The sequence below is a fragment of the Eubalaena glacialis genome, chromosome 4, assembly GCF_028564815.1.
Source record: "Eubalaena glacialis isolate mEubGla1 chromosome 4, mEubGla1.1.hap2.+ XY, whole genome shotgun sequence".
NCBI classification, from domain to species: Eukaryota; Metazoa; Chordata; class Mammalia; order Artiodactyla; family Balaenidae; genus Eubalaena; species Eubalaena glacialis.
In genome coordinates, this window is record NC_083719.1 from 64,369,781 (window position 1) to 64,391,449 (window position 21,669).

At 40.0% G+C, this 21,669-nt stretch overlaps 1 protein-coding gene across 1 annotated transcript in view; it reads left to right on the forward strand.

Moving 5' to 3' along the window:
- RASGRF2 (Ras protein specific guanine nucleotide releasing factor 2) overlaps positions 1-21,669 on the forward strand; it is a 224,169-nt gene that overhangs the window by 40,013 nt on the left and 162,487 nt on the right. The window contains exon 2 of the mRNA XM_061187956.1: positions 19,051-19,157. Coding sequence (XP_061043939.1) covers positions 19,051-19,157 — 107 coding nt within the window. The remainder of the gene's footprint in view (positions 1-19,050; positions 19,158-21,669) is intronic.

Here is a 21,669-nt window from a genome sequence, read left to right on the forward strand (position 1 = left end):
TTGAACAGGGGAGAGAAAATAATGCTCAGCTACTGAGTTTTGGATGTTCTTAGATTTCAGGTCTCCTCCTTGATTTGAAACCAGATAGGGCCTGGCACGTTACTTCTTGCACGCCCTTTTGTTTCCGGGCAGTGATTGACCTACTGATCACGGAGTGGGATCCATTTCCCAGTAAGTTCATGGACTTTCTGTGAGTAAGAGGTGGGGCAAACAGCTAAGAGGCTGTTTTGGGTGTGGTGTGAGGCCAGGAGGCTGCACGTCCAGTCCAATAGCAACACTCCACCAGCTGGCTTGTGAATGAGAACCACTGGACACCTAACTACTTGGTTAAACCATTTGAAGCAGATTCATTTCTTACATCTTAATAGTGTATTGTCCTTTAAAGCAGGTGGCTCTCTTGGCTGGCTTTTTCCACAGGATGGTATATGCAGCTATTTAATTTGGGTCATTTCATCAGTTGAAATGGCTCTGGAGAATTTACCATCTTAACAGATAGAGGCAGGAGTTCCAGAGCTTGGGTAGCATAACCAATAGCAGGGCAGCAAATACGGAAAAAGTATAAATGCCCTGATTGAAATCATAATCTACATAGATGATTGTTTTCTCCTCAATATGACATCATCAGTATTCTTTACTTGGAACAGAAGTGCAGTGCATGCTGATAAATTTTTAGTATTTGTTTTCAGCTGCATTCATCCCCACAGTGAATTTTAGAACAATTCAGTTTCCCCTAATTTCCCATCCCCTACCCCCCAGCCCTAGGCAACTGCTAATTTACTTTCTGTCTCTATGGATTTGCCTATTCTGGACATTTTATATAAATGGAATTATGTATATGTAGTCCTTTGTGACTGGCTTCTTTCACTTAGCACAGTGGTTTCAAGGCTCATCCATGTGTGTATATAGCATGTATCAGTACTTCATTCCATTTTATGACTGAATAGTATTCCATTTCATGGATATACCACATTGTTTATCCATTCATCAGTTGATAGATATTTGAGTTGTTTCCACTTTTTGGCTGTTATGAATAGTGCTGCTATGAACATTCATATATAACTTTTTGTGTAGACATATATTTTCCTTTCTCTTGGGTATATACCCAGGTGTGAAGAGACATGATTTTCTGCACTGCTTTTTTCTTCCTATCTGGGAAGGGGAAGGGGCACTTTCCTTGGTGAAGTAGGCTCAGTGCTGGAGAGAACATTGATTAGGAGGCAGGAACTGTGGGTCAGAGTTCTAGGTCTGCCCCTGACTGGCTATTTGTTAGGAAATTCACTGTTTCCTCAGCTGTACAATGAGGTACTTTTTTTTATCAGACAATCTTTAAGGTCCCTTCCAAGTTAAAAAAAAATTTCCTGAGTGGTAATAAAAGGTTTTCAAGATATGAAGGAAACTATTTCCAGTGAGGTCTAAATAACAAACCACACCCCCGCTGAAGTCCCTAGATGCTATATTTTGTTTCCTAGTTTGAAAAAAAAACTTGGACTTTAATATGTAATTAGTTAGTTAAATGTTTATATGTTTTTCCAATAAAAACAAATAAATGCTCCTTAAAAAACTAGATGACTATGGAACCCAAATTACTTAAATTTGTATTACCCAATGACATCTACTTTAACGTCTTGGGGTATTTCCTGTCATTTTTTTTCCACTTTAGGTTATTTTGTTGTTTACTGAGCTGTAATCACACTCGGTTCACAGTTTTCTGTTGGGATCCTATTTTGATAGCCCTTTAGGCTTTTCTTGATTTCACTTTGATGCTTCTTACTCTGACTTAAGGGCCCTTGAAAGTGGCAATCTCTCGATTTAAATGGTTTTCTGAAACCGTCAACAGTTTTGAGAGTGGAAAGGTGTTCCCAAAAGTGTGTTCCAGTCAGAGTAGTCAGTAGAAGGATACGTCCACAGTAGATGGGTATGAGGCTGCAAATGAGTTAAAATCAATAGTTTCATACCCCGGAGCAGCTAATCCATTTCCTCTTCTTGTATTTTGACTGATTAGATGCCATCAAAATCATGTGCTTATTTTTTTCACAATGTAATTTGTTCAAAACATTTCTGATTGTGGTTTCAAGTACACCAGTTCTTCCCAGAAGACATGCTCCCAAGGTTCTTTCCCTTGTTGGAAGGAAAGGTGAACTTGAGTTTCCTTTTGCCTACTTGCTGGTTTTCAAGCTCAACAACTTGAAAATTTACACTGACCTTTTCCTGAGAGATGGTTCCTGAGAGATGGTTCTGTACAGTGAAGCAGGCCCTTCTTCCCTGGGGTGCAGAGGTCCATTCCTTGCCCTGGACCTTTCTCAAGCTGGGCCCTGAGGCTGGAGCGGCCCCTCCCCTCTGGCACCACACACCTTCTGAGAGGGTCGGTTCCCGGGATGCCCCTGCTGCGTACTGCGGTGGAAGTTAGCTGGGCAGACACTCCCTCACTTTTTCTTTTTCCCTTTTATTTTTAACTTGTGCCATCAAACTCAACTTTCTCACAGTATTCTTTTGGTTATAGTAAATACTGTTTTGTATTTATTGAGTCAGCATTCTGGAGCCCTTACCATATGTCAGGCACTAGGATTTAAGAGATCAGAGGCACAGCTCTTGTTTTGTTGAAATTTAGTACTGTAATACAGACTTCTTAAACATCTGGCTAGAAAATGTGAAAAAAATCATAAGTGCTGGATTTTTTTTAACCTTTAAGAACCTGGTTTGAATGGATACAGAGACTTTCTGCAGAAGGTTGTGTATGACTGCCGGGTTAATTCTTACGAAATACAGCTTTTATTATCTCATGGTTCCAGCCCAAGAAAATATAATAAATCACTATTGCCTATGGAATAAAATTTATTTTCTATAGTTTCTGTGGCTCTTTAAAATCTGATAAATTGTTGCAACCTTACAACCCTTTTGTTAGAGGGTTGTGTTCCTTTCCTCCTCTGAGGTTATCACCAATGGACCACGTGTAGAAGAATATCCAGTCAAATGAGAGACAAAGGCCGATTTATTAATCTGGGTGCACCTCACCCCCTGACTATGTAGGACAGTGTGGCCTGAGCTTGACATTGAAAGAGGAGCTTCCTATTTCCCTTGCGTACTCAGGCCCTGCAAATAAAGAGCAGGGCAAACCCAAATTTGTTAGTGAAAATAGCTTCATGAACATAAATTCTTTACGTGGAAGAATTCAGGTAATTTTCACAATAACTCTGTGAGGTAGGTGTAACAATCAGCCACATTCTTAGATGCAAAAATTGAAAGACAGAGATATTGAGCAACTTGCCTAAGGATATGTAGGTTCATAAGGGACATCAAGGGGACTTGAACCCAAGGAGACTGGCATCAGGACCGGAAAAGTCAACCATCAGGATCACCCGCCTCTCCATGATGACTGCTAACCTTACTCCCCTAATTGCAGGTACAACTGAGAGAGAAGGGTGACTCTATGTTGTTCTTCAAAGCAGTGACCCCATCATAGAGGAGACCAACGCACTGAATGTGAAATGCTGAGCAAGCAGATCAGATGGGGCATCCTTGTTTGGGAGGGGGTGAGTAGGACATGGAGACATGACTGGAAAGAGCAACAGAAGTGTCCACATCCCTTGGCAGTGGCAGTAATGGAGAGGTTCTAAAGGCCCCGAACTTCCCCAGGAACATCCAGTAAGAGACCTCTGCCTCATTTCTGCCAGTTTCTTCACACTTACTCTTCCCATATTCTGTACTGTCCTTCTTTCTGGATGCTCTAGTCCCCTGGGACTTGGCCTTGGGGAGCGACTTAACTTGTATTTTGATGTATGTGCACTTGATCTCCTATAGCGTTTATTGTCTTCATCTATAGTAAATATTTTCTAATAGGCCAAAATCAGGATGCATGGTCTGATATACAGGAACAACTGTCTCAAACCTGAAAAAATGAATGATGATGGTTGCCATTTTCATACAGCTTATTTCAGCACTTTGACACACCTTACACTGTTATTTAGTCTTACATTGTTATTCAGTTGTTTTATGAGTGCCTAATTTGGCTCTTTAGCTAAATAGTAATGTCCTTAAGACCAGAGAGTGATATGTATGTTTGTGTGTGTGTGTGTGTGCGCTTGTGTGTATATAACATACCAGCATGATACTTTCTAAAATAAGGTGGTTGATAAATATTTAGTGGATATCTTCCTCCCTCCTTCTTTCTCTTTTTCCCTCCCTCCCTCCTTTCCTTTTTTATGGCACCTGCTGTCTCTTGGGCTGTTGATATAAAGATTAGAAATGAGGATAGAAATGGTTAGGGAAGCAGATAGGAACACTATAAAATTCAGGGGTAAAACTCTGTAGACTTGATGATTTTTGGAAATTTATTTTCTGGACATACCTACTGTCTATCCAGGTTCCAGCCCATCTATTTCTCCTTCCCATGTGGTCCATCCTTTGTGGTGAGTTGGCTCAGCAGAGCAGACCTTTGTGTCAGAGTCCAGGGTTTTAGACTCATATGACCTGGCTAGCTTTGCCATGTGTTAAGCTTTCACAACAGAGAATAGGAAGCAGTGTGTTTGGTTGAATGTGAGTCCATTACTGTCCTGGGTCTTCAGCTTAGAGCACATGCCCTGGTGGATTGGGGATGACTGTCATGCTTCTTTAAGCCTATTTCCCTATCTGTAAAATGGGAATAAGTCATGGAGTCATGGTGAGAATTAAATGAGAAAATACAGAAGGAATCTTAGTACAATGCCTGGCGTAAGTTAAGCACTGAATAGATGTTAGCTATTCTTATGCCCAGACATGAACATGCAGACATGAACATCATATGCTGCCCAGGTTAAAGAAGCTCCCCTGAGAGTGTCAGCTCCCAGAGGGTAGGAATACTCAACTGCTTATAATTTCCAGTTATAGTTTCACGAATGGGGGCACTCAGTTGCTGGAATTGTGGTGTGAGTGTTGTTTGTCGTCTGAGTAGCTGATTATCATGCCCGTCAGATGCAGCCTTGTGTCAACCTTGGCAAACATGGAGTAAAGATCCCTAAAGAAAATCTAAAAACAAGTTAAAAAAAAAACCCCAAACTATTCATATCTTTTGTCCACTCCTGAGAATCTCAATCAATGGACTAACTCAATATTCAAATTAAAAATTTTATGTACCAAAATGTTATGAGGAATAATTGAAAACCTTCTAAATGTTTCAAAAATAGGCAAATAAATTTAAGTAAACTGTAGTATATCCTCTCTGTGCAATGCTGTACAGGCTTTTATAAATGTTTACCACATTTTAAGTAACATGGAAACATATTTAGGTTATCATGTAACTTGAAAAAAACTGGAGTAACATTGCATATGCAGCATGAGCTCAACTATATTAAACTGGCTTTTAGAAAATAGAATGTATTGAAATACATCAAAATTTAACAATGATTGTCTTTGGATGATGTTGGGATTATGGATAAATTTCCCCCTCTAATTTTGCTTCTCTATATTTTCTGTATTTATATGATTAATGTGATTATTTTCATGTGCAAAAAATAAACTTTTTCAAAAGGGGTAAATAACTTACATAGGTGGTAGACAAAAGCCATGGCATTTGGCTTGTATTTTCACAATGAAAAAAGGAATCAAATGCATAAGGCATAGGCTGAATTACTTGTTATGTCTTCCTCAAAGAGAAATTAGAGTGTGGCATAAACTAAATTAAAGACACCCTGCTTTGGAGAATTTGGGAGAGGTTTAGCTTTTTGAGGATTTTTGGAGAAGCAGCAAAAATATACAGCTGTAGCTAATGAATGTGTGCATGTGTGAATTTTCTTTTCCAGGACTGAAGTTTGATATTCTTAGCCATTCAGATTGTGGAGATTTGAGATTGTTGTTTTCTTTTAAATGTCTGACAGCCATAAGCTTTCAGCTATCAACAAATGAGGTGACAATGTATTTTTAATATTAAAAGTCTTTTTTTGGGGAAGAGGCCCAGCAAAACCATCATTAATAGTTCACGTTCAGAAAACATTTTGAGTTCCCTTCCTAATCCTGCTCCTTTGGTATTTAATAGCCAGGCGTGTCCACCAGATGTGCTCCAAGTCCTTTTATTTACATAAATGTTTCCAGCAATTCATTGTACATTTTTCTACCTATAAGTAAATGCATACCATATAGCCCTCTTTTTTACGTTGCGATGCTTTAGCATTATTTGTTTTGTTTTGAAGCAGAAAAATGTCTAATTGACCCTGAGTATTTTTCAAATCTTTACCATTCATAGGACTATTTATATTTATGTCTTTAAAATGTATATGCTCATTATGGCTAATTTGAAAAATGCATAAAGTGTATAAATAAGGAGATAATAATTACTAAGGGGTAACTACTGTTAACATTTTCATTTTTTTCTTCCATTTTTTTCATTAATACTTTTTCATAAATGTTAATTCTGTATTCTCTAGCTTGCTTTTATTGCCTTTCCTATAAATGTTGGTACATGTAGAACTCATTCTTTTAAACTACTTATTCATGGTTTACTATAGTGTATTTAGCTATCCTTTTATTGATGAATATTTAGATTGTTGTCTTTTTTTTGGCTCTTAAAACAGTATTGCAATGAACATCTTTGTATGTGCTCTTTGAGTGTTTCTCTAGGAAGTAGAATTACTGCATGATGGGATTTGCTTTTACGTTTTCTTCATTTAGTACGTGTTTTCAATATATTTCTTTATCCATTTACAAACACATATTATAAATAAATAGATGTTACATATATTTATTTTTCTTTTAGAGTAAATGGTTAGTTTCATTCCATCTATCACTCTAAATCTTGCTTTTTTGACTTCCTGACCTTTTCCCCTGTCAATGGAAATGTTATAGTGTGACTGAACTTTTACAGCAGATCCTTAGATACGTGGAGATATGACCGTGAATTTGCCTTCTAGCAACCTAACTTTTAAAAAACTTCAAATTTTGTTATTATCTCAAACTTGAGTAAAATTGCAAGAGTAATACAAAGAACTCCTGTATGTCCTTTACCCGGATTCACTAGGTATGAATATTTTGCCCCATTTACTTTCCCTCTCTCTTTCCCTTTCCATAGGTATGAATTCATAATTTTTCTTTAGCTTATTCATTTGGTTATGGTGGTGTCTGCCAGAGTTCTTCACCAAAAAGTTGCTTTTTCCTGTGTAATTATTAATAGTTTATGGGGAGATTCATACCTGTTTATTTGAGTATCAGCAGTTATTTATTTCTTGCTGAATAGTTTTCCATTGTACTAATGTACCACATTATTATTCACCTGTTGAAGGACATTTGAGATTTTGCTAGGCATGGAGGTGCATCAGCCAGATCCCCCTTCAAAGAAAGAGTTGCTACCCAGCTGCAGGGAGTTGGTCAGCAGACAATCTCTAGCTGTCAGCTCCTTCAGAGTCTACTACAGCTGCAGAGAGCTGCCTTGTCCAAGATTACACCCTTCCTGAAGCAGCCCACATTCAGTGACTGAGTGAGGCAGTGGTATAAAGGTCCAACCATTTCAGCCTGTGGTGGGACAACTCTGACACACAATTTTTACTTTTTACCTCCACGGCATCCACCACTGTTACACCAGCACCCCTTTCTCAGCTAATGCCTATGGCTGTATAGGGTATCCTGTACAACTCAATGAAGGAAAAAGGAAAAGCCCAAGCTTGGGTTGCGGATGGGTCAGCTCCAAATGGCCTTGAAAGACTGTGATGAGAAATTCTCCCAATGGGTGGACCATCAGACTGTGCCCCTGGTCATCCACTTTGTGTGGGAAGAGAAGTGGTCTGAGACTCAAACATATATAAACTTATGGGAAGTGGTGAATGTTCTGGCTGGCATCAAAGACCTGGAAGGAAAAGGATTAGAAGTTTGGGGATAGCAAGACCTGAGTAGAAGCATGTGGATGGACAAATAAGAGTGAGCCCCAAGTGTGACAATCTCTGCAGCATCCACTAGAGAGATTTAAAGACTGGATTCTATTCTATTCTATTTTCCTCTGAAGAGTGTTCATTTCTTGTTCTAGCAGGCAGTTTACTTGGCACTAAACGACCAAATCGACAAACTGACCAGGCCACTTTATTTCAGATAATGTGTGTCACTGGTCACCCCAGTGCTGATACGATGAGCATATGAACAAAATGACCATTGTGGCAGAGAAGGAGGCTACTCACGGGCCCAACAGCATAAGTTTATTCTTACTAAGACTGATCTAGCTCTTGTTGTGCTAAATGTCCAAACTGACAGCATTAGAGATCAACACTGAGCCTTCATATGGTACCATTTTTAAGGAGATCAACTGTCTTCTTTGTGGCAGGTTTGCTACATTTACCCTTTCATTGGAAACAGCAGTCTCTAATCTGCAATTATGTTTATCCATTTAATTTTTTCATTTCAGTTGTTATGCTTTTCATTTCTAAAATTTCCATTTGCTCCTTTTTTAGAATTCCATTTCTCTGCTGAGATTCCCCATCTGTGTTCTCATTATAACTCTCTTTTCCTTTGTCTTTGTATACATTTTAAATAACTGCTTTGAAGTTCTGTCTGCTAATTTCAACATCTGTGTCATATTTTCTCAGGATTATGACCCTAGTTTTCCTGTTGTTTTTTTCCTACTAACCTTTTAGCATATACTGGACATATTGGATAATACATTTTAAAGACTCTGGGTTATGTTGTTTTCCTTTGAAGAATGTTCATTTTTATTCTAGTGCGCAGCTTACTTGGCAGACTCAGTTTCTAAACTCTGTCTTCCTGTGGCAGGTAGTAGTAGCTGAAATCTTTGATCAGTCTTTTCAGTCTTGTAGCTGTTACTTTTCACAGGGTTCCTTGGAATTTTTCCTGTTATGCATAGTTCAGGGGCTAGCCTGAAAATATTCTTACAGAGTGTGATTATTAATTTAATTGCTCAGAGTGTTCCAGTTTAAATATCCCATAATTTAATTTGTCCCCTATTGTTGGACACTTTTCTTATTGTTAATGATGCTATAAACATTCTTAGACATAAGTCTTTGAATGTATTTTTAATGATTTCATTAGTATCAGAGAATAGCTTAAAGTCTGTGATACAAATTGCTAACCATCTCCACAAAGTTTGTAACTGTTTTTATTTCAATCAGCATATTACACTTCCTAACTCTGGATTTTATTATTTAAAAAATTGCAATTTGAAAAGATAGTCTTAATGCATTAATATGCATTTCTTTTTCATATTTTCACCTATTTGTGTCAACTTTTGTTTTGTTTGTGGGCAAATGAATATTCCGTTTCTTCTCCCACATTTCTATTAGGATATTTGGCTTTTCCTTATTGATTTAGAAAACTTCTTTATTTATTAAATAAATAAATAAATAAAATTAATTAATTAAATTAATCTTTTTATATTATCCAGTTTTTGATTCATGAGCTATGCATTTGATCATTATTATTTGATTATCATTATTATTAGGGCTTCCATCTTTGAGGTTTGCTCAATGAATTAAAGTGCTAATAATTATTGCTGAGTAGTTAGCACTTAAAATGTAACAAATGAAATAAGATTTCAAAGGACTCTTTCTGTCAGTTTTGTATTGTTACGAACCCAATGCTTCTGATTAAAAACCATCAGTGCAACAGTGGTTCTTAGTTGATCTGATAAGTGTAACTGATGATTATCAATATAAACCAGGCACAATGTCATAAAAGACTTTACCTCTTAAAAGGCACTAATTAGTTCTTTATTTAGACATGTATTTCCTTTTACTCCCATTTTGGTAAATTGCCATGCAATAAAAACTGAGATATTGAACAGCAAAATCAGAATGGTGGTCTAACCGTTGTTTATATGCCTCCTCTATTGCATACCTTAATGGTAAAATTCTAGAGTATGTTACAGCTACTAAAGGATTTTGATACTGTGGGATATTAGAGGCCATCCAGTTCTGTTTTCCAATGGCAGGAATCCCTTTCTAAACACCACTGAGATATGGTCAGCTGGCAGCAGCATCCCATCCCGTTTTTAGAAAAGTCTTCCAAATCTCTCACTTTAACCTTTTATTCCTGTTTGTGCCTTCTGGAGCTACACAGGATAAATCGGAAGATGGTCTCATTAGACGTATTTCCCCTGCCCACTTTTCGGCATAACCATTGTCCCTCTTTGACAGAGCACCTCAAAACATTTCCTTGCAGCAGCAGGGGAGCTCTAGCACTTACTCAAGTCTCTTTGTTGAAGTAATCTCTTCACTGCTAAGTGGGACTAACTAACCTAGGTGTTAACAGCATACATTTTCACTGTACGTACTTTTACACAAATGAGAATATGGTTGGCCAATGGGAAATAAGTAAAACCAATGGTTGAAATGAGAAAGTGATGAAGATGGCATGAAGTAAAAAGGTTTTGGAGGTTTCCTGTGAAGTTAGAAGTTCCAGACTAGTTCAGGAGAGGCCAGGATAGAGTGGACACTGGAATGGTGGTAAAGTTTAGTTGCCTTGCTGTAAGAGAAGGCTGTGACACTGGTGACTGAATTCACATGTGTGCTCAGTCGGTGGCTCTAGGCAGACATGAGTTCGATGTCTCTCTTTAAAGATAGTAAGTAAACAGGAGGACTGGGGATGGGGTGAAGCCAGTCACAAAGATCAAATGTTATCGTCAATAACATCTGTCCCTGTCTGGAGTGGTAATACAAGAGAAAGGCACTTATGTGAGAATGTAACGAAACATGAAGAGGAATCACTGCCTTTTCCTGTGAGTCAGGGATGATGACTTAAGCCACCATGTATCATGCTTCCCTTTTCATAAATTTCAATATAACTGGTGATTTATGGGAGCTCAGATCCCTTGCTTGCTAAAAGTTTCTCTGTTGCAATTTTTATATGATAATCTTTCAGAGACTTGAAGTGCATCCAAATATATCAAGTTCTTTTAGCCATTCTTAAAATGACAGGCTTTCTGACCCCTTGGCACAGTTTAATTTGACTCACTTCTCTCTGAAATTTGGAAGCCAGACACAATGTATTTTTCCTGTTGTGGTAGAAAACCACAGTAGGAGGCAGTCAAACTCTTACTCCTTGAGCTGGATTCTAAGTTCAATTCCTGTCCATTTAAATATGTTTAATAGAAGAATACATTCTGCGGCAGTTCTTAAATGCTGATATTGTAGCATAGTGTGGATTTTATGCATGTTAATACTCTGCTTTATTCATAGTTTCAAGTTTACAGTCTGTGTTTTGGTTTCTGTTGGGACAAATCATTTAGCAAATTCTTGCATGTCATTGAAAATTCAAAATACAGCTCTTCTCTAAGCCTTTGGGAAAATTAGAAATCTTTTCATCATGACTGTCAAACAACCAGAAAAAAAAAACATCCACAAGAACAAAACAACCAACAACCACCATAATAAAAAGTGTGACCTCTTCTTAATTACCAAGTACCCAGTATGCTGGTTTATAATTTTAATACATCCTTTTTTTTCCCCATGCACTATTATCTGAGGAAAGCAGTGGGGAGAAAGCAGGAGGAACACTCGAATTACCCAGTTTTGCAGAGCTGGAACAAGTGCGGTGTCCGAGGCAGACTCGAGGTGACCGCTTTCCCGGTGACATCTGACAGTTCTACCACCACAGGAATGACAAGACACACTTCATGCTTTTCAAGACACTTTGATGTGTGTTATTGCATTTTATCTTCACCTTGGGGTTAGTAGGAGAGGTGGCCTTGTCTTCACTTCGCCCAAGAACAAACAGCACGAGAGGAGTTTGCCAGAGTTCACACTCAGAATCCTGATGTCCCTCCTTCTAGCCTTGGGCCCCTTCTGTGGAACCACACTGCTCGCTCAGGTGCGACATGAATCTGTGAAGTCGGCTTGTACTGAAGTGAATATGCCCATGGCAAGACCTCTGAATCTCAGAGTTGAAAAGGAAGTGAACCAGTGGGGAGGGGGAAAGCCTTCAGCACCTTAGGTCTTTGTTCTTAAGAAGGAACAAAGGAAGGAAGTAGGAGATTGGAAGTAGTAGGAGGAAGTAGTTGGGAGATTTAACATATGTTTTAACAATAAAGAATGAGCTTCAGGGACTTCCTTGGTGGCGCAGTGGTTGGGAATCTGCCTGCCAGTGCAGGGGACACGGGTTCGAGCCCTGGTCCGGGAGGATCCCACATGCCGTGGAGCAACTAAGCCCGTTCACCACAACTACTGAAGCCCACACACCTAGAGTCTGTGCTCCACAACGGGAGAGGCCACTGCAATGAGAAGCCCGCACACCACCACAACTAGAGAAAGCCTGCACACAGCAACGAGGACCAAATAAATAAACAGATAAACCAATGAATTAAAAAAAAAAAAAAAAAAAAAAGAATGAGCTCCAGCGTGTAACCATGATATGAAAAGATGGAGTCTATGAAGTAGTTGGAAAATACGGTCTCCTTTAATTTACACAGAGTCTTCTTTGGAGCTAAAAGTACCCATGAGATAGAGTTGTGGTCAAGAAATGATCCCACTATATAAAAGCAGTCCCTGAGGCAGGAGAGTGAAATGATTTCTCTTCCAGAGACCAATGGTGCTGGGTCCAGGATATAATGCTTTAGGCTTTTCTTCTTCAGTGTGTGCCCCATCAGCTGGCACAATGGTGACCAGGTGCAGTGGGCAGAGAAGTCCCTTGCAAGTAACATTTCAATGGCAGGAAATACAAAAGAGTAGGAATGCCAGGAGGAGGAGGGGAGGGGATGGTATCAAAAAACATGACGTATTTCCCCTTTTTCTATGCCCACCTGGATGTTATTTTCAGTCTGTCTTCTCTTATGTCTCACATACTGCCAGGTCAGTGGCAGCAAATCAGATTTAGAGTGATCTGTCTTTGCCTCTAGGGCTCAGGGATGGGATACTTTTCTCTTACAAGAGGGCCAGTCACATACTAGGAACATTAATTGAAGTTCCTGTGAATGGTAAAGATAGTTATCAGTTTGGGTGAAGTTAAACCCCTAGGAGTGAAAATTAGTATAAGTGCCCATAAAGCTCAGTTTCGTCAAATGTATCAAATGTTTAAAATGTATTTCATTTCCACTCTACAAGCAGTTACAGAAAGAAGAAGAAAGGGGAGAAGGGAGGAAGAGCAGGAGGTAATGAATCATAGCTAGATTAACATGAGCACAGAGTTTGTTATTGCTTGGGAGATGCACCTAGACTGGAGAATTGCTGTCCATGGTTTTCATCCATCTCCACATCCAGAGACACTTGGAGTGTCCCTTCTGACTGACGTGGATGGTCATAGCAACGCACGGGGCTGCTGCAGGAGGAATATACTCCGGGCTGCAGAGGGCCACTCAGTAGCGTTATTCACATTCCTGGGGACTAGGAAGGCCAGATCCCAAGGCCCAGGTGGGGTTTAAGAGCTCCTCCTGGCTTTAGAGCCATGCTGTGGTCCCAGAGGCACTGCCACTCCAGGCTGCTCTGTTCTCATGATCATTAGCCCCAGGTGTGTAAGTCACCAAGCTGGGAACATTTGGAAGGCATCCATCTTTTTTTAAAAATCCCATCCAGTGTCTGACTCGCAGGGTCAGAAATGTGGCCTGTGGAGAGGAGACCATAGCAAGTTCCTGTAGGGCCTCCCATCCCTCCCAGACAGGAGCCAAGTGTGGGAAGAGGATTCGAGGAAGATTCTCTGCCTTAAAGGCTGCAGAGAGCGTTGGTTTTAGTTCTCTTAATCTGAAACTGAAAAAATGTCAACAACATATGTAATAATTTAAAACCCTGAAGTACCATCAAAATAATAATACATATGGCACAGCAGTTTTTTTTTAAAGAGATTATTTTTCTGCCAAATACTTTAAGAAAACCCACAGTGGTTTTTAATCTTCTTTTGAACATCATTGATTTGACCAACATCATTTACTTTTTCTGGGTATATAAGTAGTATTATAAAGACCTAGACATAGTTTTGAAAATGGATACTATCTTTATCGTTGATTATATAGCTATATGTGTTTATTATAAATGACTCAAACAATTTGAAAATGGAATGAGCATATTTTTATTGGCTACATAGCTTTATGTCTTTATTGTAAATGATTCAAACAATACAGAAATGGAGAATGTGGAAGTGGTCCGATAATACCATCCTCCAACAATTGCCACTGTTTTAGCTATAAACTTGTTAACTTGCAGAAGCCTAAGGCCCAGAGTTTTAAGTGAGCTTGTGTTCTCATATTGGGTTACATTTGTTCTTTCTGCAAAAACACATAGCATAAACAGCAGCAAACCCATTATAATAAAAACCAGACAACTGAAAAATGAAAATTCATATAAAGCTTCAATAGATACCAATAAGACCCTGAACATTTAAATTTCATAGATCTGTTCATTATGTTGTCTTTCTGGCATTTTATGGTTATTGTAGGTAAGAGGTAAGACCCTTTGGTGAATCTGCCAACCTACAGTATCTGTTCTTATTGCTTGTCTAGGGGGTTGTAAAGAACATCATAATGTTCTGTTTTCTGTCTTATAAAAATATGTATTTGGTAACTTTAGGGGTCTTTCTGAATCTTTTCTCTGGATGTCTACCTGGATGTGATTATATAGTCATGAAATTGTCATGTGTGGCTGTTTGAAGCAAATTTATTAGGTTAACTATACCTCATGTTTCTTTACTGATGATCATTTATTCACCAAACATTATTGAGGGACTTGTGTGTGCCCAGCACAGTGCTAGGATCAAAGGTACAAAGGGACAAGTCCTGCAGGGAAGGGAGACACATGCATGGACAACTCTAAGGCGATGTGAGAACAATGTGCACGGGGTTATTGCCAGAGGAGAGAGGGACTCCTTTTTGCCAGAAGGTGCCTGGGAAAGATTCTTAGCAGAATTGATGGTTCGTGACATGAGTCATGAAAGTTCAATAAGAGTGTGTAGGTGGAGAAGGGACTGGAGATGAAGAAAGTCAAGACAGAGATGCACTGAGAGGGAAGGGAATTAACATTTGTTAAGTGCCTCCTGGGTGCAGGCACTGCATGTCAGCTAATCAATCCTGTAAGGTCTCTTTCCTCTCTATCCTCTCATTGACCAGGGGAAACTCAGTCTCAGAAAGGTTGCATGACCTGCCCAAGGTCTCAGAGTTACCACTTGGAGGAGTCAGGATTCACACCCAGGTTTGGTGACTCTGGAGACCATACTCTGTCAGTAGCATGAGGCTGAGGAAACAGCTTGTCTGTCTTCTTGCGGGAGTGATGGGTTGATTGGCTGGAGTGTGGTGTACTTTGTAGGAAAGAGACAGAAATGAGGTCAAAAATGGAGAATGGAGCCAGTTGGTGTGGGTGTTTGAGAATACCAGCGAGGGTTTGTAAGCGGATACGAAAGCTCAGATTTATCTTTTAGGAAGAGAACTCTGGCCACCTTGTTTGGGCTGGAGGGAGCTGGGTAAGACTGCGGACAGGGTTGTAGATTTACCCTCACTGCACTTAGATGTTCAAAAACATTTTTTTCCCTAAAGTTGACCAGACTTTCTCCTTAAGACCCCTTCCCCACTTAGTAAGTGGAGAAAAAAGAACCTGCATTTAGCTGAGAGTAGTAAATTCAGTCTGCTCCAATCATGTAAAAAGTAATGCATTCTCTCTTCTGTGCCTCACGAAGATGGTGTCTCAGTAAGTGGGGGGTCCCATGCCCTTGAGGTTGTATGTGTGTCTTTATCAGAGGTTGGGGGGCGGTCCCCGCTGGTGCTGACTGGGGTCTGGTGTTGTCCTGGCTCTGCCTTGGTCATCTGTTGCTAAAGTGTATGGCTGCTGTAACTTGTGGTCCATGCTCTCTCAGGTCAGTCAGGGTCCAGGTGTCCGTTTTGCTTACATGGCCACACCTTGGCTCTTGCTGGGGCTGCATAGCCCACCCCCCCCCCCATGAGGTCTGATAGCCCCCTTCCCTCTACAGTCCTCCATGGTACCCTCAGGGACATCACACCACTTGAATACTAGGGGGGCTCTGGATAGCTAAACTCAAAACTTAGGCCCTGTCTTTACCAAACCGCTGAGACACAATTTTACTGATTTACATGACACGGTCATTACCCATGGGGTCACCACCCCACGTTGTCATGAGGGTGGGTGTGGGGCAAGAGAACATTGCGTGAGATGACATCCTCTGTTGCTCCAAAAGGAAAGTGGTACAGAAGTTCCTCGGCTTTTGGCTTTGTCATCAACCCTTCTAGGTCCTCAACCTTCTCTGGGATTTTAGGCTCAAGTGGGGAGAAGCTGTACCATACGTGTCTCTGCTGCCTTCTGCCTTCTTACCCACATCCACCACTACTTCTCTTCCACATTTCTTCTTGTGTTCACAACTCACTGGGACTTGCCCTAGGTCATCCAGTCCTCCTTCCAGAGAGGCCATTAACCTCCCACTTTGGGCTGTAATAGCAGCTGAGATGTAACGAAGGAGAGAGACCAGCTATAAGATAAAGCAGTCTCAGTTGGAAAGTATTTCAAAGTTGTCATATCTGTCATTTTCATCTGTGATAAAGCTGTTACAGTAATCTAGGTGGGGGATAATAAAAGCCAGAAGGGAGTCTTAGGAGGGAGCATTGGTGAAACCCAATGTGGGGCTGATAAGAGGGAGAAGTTGAGGGTGGCTTTGGGGTTCCTAGTTGGGACAACTGTTGGATAAAGATGTACTTCACAGAGAAAACACAAGTGGAGAAGGAATAGTTGTGAGGGCAGCGGGTACAAGGAGGAGCATTAGGGGGTGGGAGGGAGGGAGGGAAGGTAACGAGTGAGTTCAGTTTTCGACTTGATTGAAATGCTGGCTAATGGCAGAAATATGGGGCTGGCAGTGGGAGAGCATCTGCCTGGAGAAGTATATTTGGGAATAGGTGAACCTATCCAAGGAGAAAAAGAAGGGAAGCTCACTGCCATTGTAGATGTTGAATTTAAAGACACAAACAAGGTCATCACTGTTTTAATTCTTCCTTGCACTTCACGATGACCCAGTACTTTGGAACTTCCCCTCCTAGTTTCCTGCAGTGGGGCAGGTCAGAGGTCACAGAGTACCATCAAGTGTGTCTGCTAATGCTTTTGATCCCCAAGGGGACCTCTAAAGCCCCAGGTCCGACACATAGATCCATGGTATCCTGAGTTCATATCAGAATGAGGCCAGAATACACAAAGAAAACTTTTTGATGAATGGCGTAAGTTGAATAATTTGCAGGTACATGTAGAGGCAGTGTTTGAGTATTTGTGGTTGAGCTGAATTTGAACTCCTGGAAACGTAACCTGTACTTCTCAAAACTTTTTCCATCATTGTCATGCCTGAGACATAGTCTAACCTTTGGATGTACTCTGCTGATATAATTACCTTGCTGTCTTTTAAAGGTGGCTTTTAATTGGGTTCCCGAGCAACAGCTGCTGTTGAGGTGCTGGTTGCAGCCTTTCGATATCAGGTTCATTAAATGTTTCCTCTTCCTGGACGGGGCATCTGGCCTTGGCTGGTAGCCAGCTGTTGCTGAAATGCCATCACTTATAGGATTGCCCTTTAAGCCACTGATTTGTTATTTTGTTGAGTTTCAACTCCTTTCCTCTCAAATTTAAATGGAGCTTTATTGAATACAGTGCTAAACTCAATTCTTCCCATTCTCAGTGGCCTTTTCATCAGATTATTTCCCGCTAGTTCATAGCATTTAGTCCTCTGGCTGGGCAAGAGGTTTAAGAATTAAAGACAGCTTGTCATTTACGGGGCTAAGGACTGTCCTTGGGGATGTGCAGTGGATTATCTCACAGACATGTCCTCAGTTGGCTGATGATTTATGCACAAGTAACACGAGGTCTCTTAGCCAGTTTTTTTCCTTTTTTTGTAAAAATGTGCCAAAAATTCTAGGATCTTTAAGAATTTATCTCTAGGATGATTGTCCTGAAGGTTTTTTTAATTGAAGTATAGTTGATTTACAATATTATGTTAGTGTTGGTGTATATCATAGTGATTCAATGTTTTTTATAGACTAAAAGCTCTTGTCCTGAAGGTTTTTAATTCACTTGAAGAAAATGAGTATGTAACAGTCACATTGAATGAAGAGAAATTTGGGGGTGGGGTGGGAAGGTGGGACAACAGAAAAAACTCAGGTTTTGTCTTTGGTTTTCTGTCTCAGAGCAGCTGTGCGGGGCTGGTCCTTTCTGTGCCCCAGGATGAAGTTTTGAGCAGGCCCAGTGTATTTGCTGATAGTTCTCCTATAATCAAAAGTTCTCCAGTCATATTTCCTTCCCAGACAGTCTCAGTTTGGTAATTAATATGTCTAGCCTCAAATAGACTGGTTTAAAGTGACAGCTTCTCCTGTCCCTAGCTCAGATTCTAGATTCACTTTGTCAAATTCCACCCAAAGAAAACCTATTGGTAATTTTATTAGAATACATTGGAATTATAGATTAATTTACTCTTTAGAGGTGATAAACTTATTTTCTTAGGTTCGTCATTTATATTTCTTTGCTATTGCAAATGCTGTGTTTTCAAAATTGTTCCCTATTTGTTGATATTGTATCAAAGTGCAATAAATTTTCGTGTATTGATTTTATATTCAACAATTTTGAGGGATGTTCTTATTTAATAGTTTTTCAGTGAATTTTTAATGTAGACACATCATCTGTGCAAAATGATTTTTTCCCCCTTGTTTTCCATTTCTTTTTTCCTTTATTTTTCTATGTTGCCCTCCAGACAGAATTGGTAAATACAAGTGGTGATAATTGCCATTTTTTCTTATTTTTGATTTTAGAAGGGTTGCTTGTAATAGTTCACCATTAGCTAAAATGTTTGTAGTAAGTTTTTGGTTGATATCCTTTATCAGGGTTCAGAACTTTTGCTTTGGAGTTTACAAAGAATTCTAATCGTGTGTTTGTGTAGAATTTTATCAAATCCCTTTTCTGTATCTGAGCTATTGTGAGTTGAATCTTATTGAGGGGTGTTAAGGTGCAGCCTATGATATCTTCTAGGTAGAAAGTCATTGCCAAGTGGACTGGGAGTGCCATGACATTTTGAAATATGATTTACGTAATGCTGATGCATGTTGTAACATATAGCCTTTGTAGGGAAATATCATGTCGTTAACACTGTTATGCCTGAAAAATAAAACATAACTTGGTTTGTTTTTCTTTCCAGTATTACTTTACTGTTCTTTTTGGCCACGAAGGTCAGAAACCACTAGAGCTGCGCTGTGAGGAGGAGCAGGACGGTAAAGAGTGGATGGAGGCCATTCACCAAGCCAGGTATGGGCGCAAATCCTCTGTGTGACGCTGGATTGTCTGGGTCTTGCATGGGGGTTTCACCATCAGCGGTAGTTTTGGATGAACTTGCAATTCCAAGATGGTTTTCCCCTTGGTTCCTCCTCCTTAGTCGTGTGTGAGATGATTCTTCGCACTTCCTGTGGATATGTTCTGGCAAAAGATTAAAGGTAAAAGATAAAACAATAATAATGATAATTACTGAACATAGGATTTGTGCCTCTGTGCCAGGCACTGTTCTAAGTTTTTCTGAATTAAGGAATTTGTTAAATGTTTTGATTCACTTATACTCTCAACAGTCTGTGAGAGATGTATCAGAATTACCCTCTCTTTCACAGATAAGGAAACTGAGGCCTGGGAGCTTAGCTTGCTTGCCTGAGACCACACAGCTAGTGAGTGGCTGAGCTGGGATACGGACCCAGCCGAGCCTGCATTTGTAAACCTTGCCCTGTGCAGCCTGGTTATCGAGAAAGGGGACGCCAAGCGCTATCTAGGCAAAGAGAAGGGTGTGCTTTGGCTTCCTCCTGAGAAATATCAGGAAGGTGGAAATAAGCACTCTCGGCCTCAAACGGGAATGAAGAATCCAAAAGAGATGCAGGCAGACCCCTCTTGTTTATTTTTCATATTCAGTTCCGAAGTCCTGTCCATTTTTGCTTTGAATGGCTCCCAAACTTGCTGCTTTTTGCCTGTCCCTGCCCTAACCCAGGCTCTCCTCACTCCATGACTCCCTGCTCGCATCCTCAGTGTTTCAGTGGCAAAACTCAGGCTTTTTCTTTGCCAGATATGCCTCCCCCACCTTCTCCTATAAGTCTATTCACGTCTGTCTCTAACACCCACTCCCGGACACTTTCCCCCGCAAGCCAGTGCTCACTGGCCCGCCGCTCCAAGTGGCCGCAGCGCTTGCTTTACTACATGTGGAATATTTAACAACTTAGTACAACGTAGGTTATTTTTTACATATTTCACGTGTGTGATTTCCGTTTCCTGGGCTGGATTGTATGCACCATGAGAGGAGGAGGATGAGGACACATTCATTTCTGGATGGAGCACAGTGCTAATTATGTAGTCATTAGGAAATGTTTTCAGATTGATTATAAAGCGTGTAAGGTGTTTGTCCTGAGTTCAGGCTGTTTTTGAGCCCTGGAGACTTTTTTCCTCTCCCCTCCTATCCTCTCCCCTCTTCTTTCTTCAGCTACCGTATATTGACCACCTTGCTCTGTGGCAAGCAGCATGCTAAATGCTTTACATACTTATCTTTCTTTTTTTATTCCTCACAACTACCCAGTAGGGTATTATTAATTCCATTTTACAGATGAGAAAACGAAGATTCATGATGATTAAGCAGAGTGGCCAAGTCTAACACAAAGTTGTTAAATGGCAGGACTGGTGTCAAATTGAGGTCTCTCTGACTCCAGAACCTTTAACCAATGTTCTGTATTGTAACGTTCTTCATTATTATCTCTTTTTCTCTTCCATCTTTCCCTCTTCTATTTCTTTTTCTCTTCCTCTAATTCAGAGATGAAAATGGATTAATGTCAGGTCAGGGTTGAGAGCAGGTGTTATTTGCAAAAGATTTCAGTTCCTTTTCTTTCCTCCCCTGCAAAATATTTCTCTGAGATGCACAGGGTTGGCGACCAAATGCTGCTCTCCAAGGGGGGCCCCGGTGCAGCTTGCCAACATCATGATCCAGGCACACCGTCCAGCTGTCTTCACTCTCAGTGTCTCTGTCTGAGAGTTTTGCTCAGACTTAGGACTAGTGCAGACTGACTCACTGTAGAAAGAAAAGTCAGGTCTTCAAAGGTGAAAGAAGTATCAAGTTGGCCACGTAGAGCCCTTGGGTCATTTCCAGACACAATCGTTGTGACCACTTCTATTCCTTTTTACCTGGGAGTTAAAATGAAGTAAATAATTTAAAACACGTGTATTTGCCCATTTTTTTTCTTTGAAGAAGAGCCAAGTACCATTAGTAGCCTAAATGCCTTTGTAGTTGCCGAGCAAATATTGTGGTGAACCAAATAGAGTATGAATTACTTTAAAATGGTAAAATTTCAAGTAAGGGGTTTTTTTGGTATACCAAGAAAACTTTTTCATATATGTGGAAGTAGGTCAGTAGCTATTTGGTGTTGACTGACATATGATCAATCCAGGGCTCACATGATCTTGTCAGGAAACAAAGGTTTTAGAAACCACTTTAGTGGTTTAGGTAATTGAATGGTAAAAATTCTCTTCTCTTTTAGATTTGAAGATTTGGTTAATAATTGATCTTTTTTCTTGATGTCCTGACTTTTGGTCCATTAGATTTGCTTTTCCTTTGACTTGAGGTCCAGGACTGGGTTCTTTGATGACTTCCTTTTAATTTGACTGCTTTATACCTGAGCTCTTATATTTGACTTATTACATTGAGATGCTTCTTAAATTTTTGTTTTCTAAATCGCAGAAGATAATAACTTTTTCATTTATGTTTCATTGAGTCAAGTTTTTGGTATAAACTTGGGTC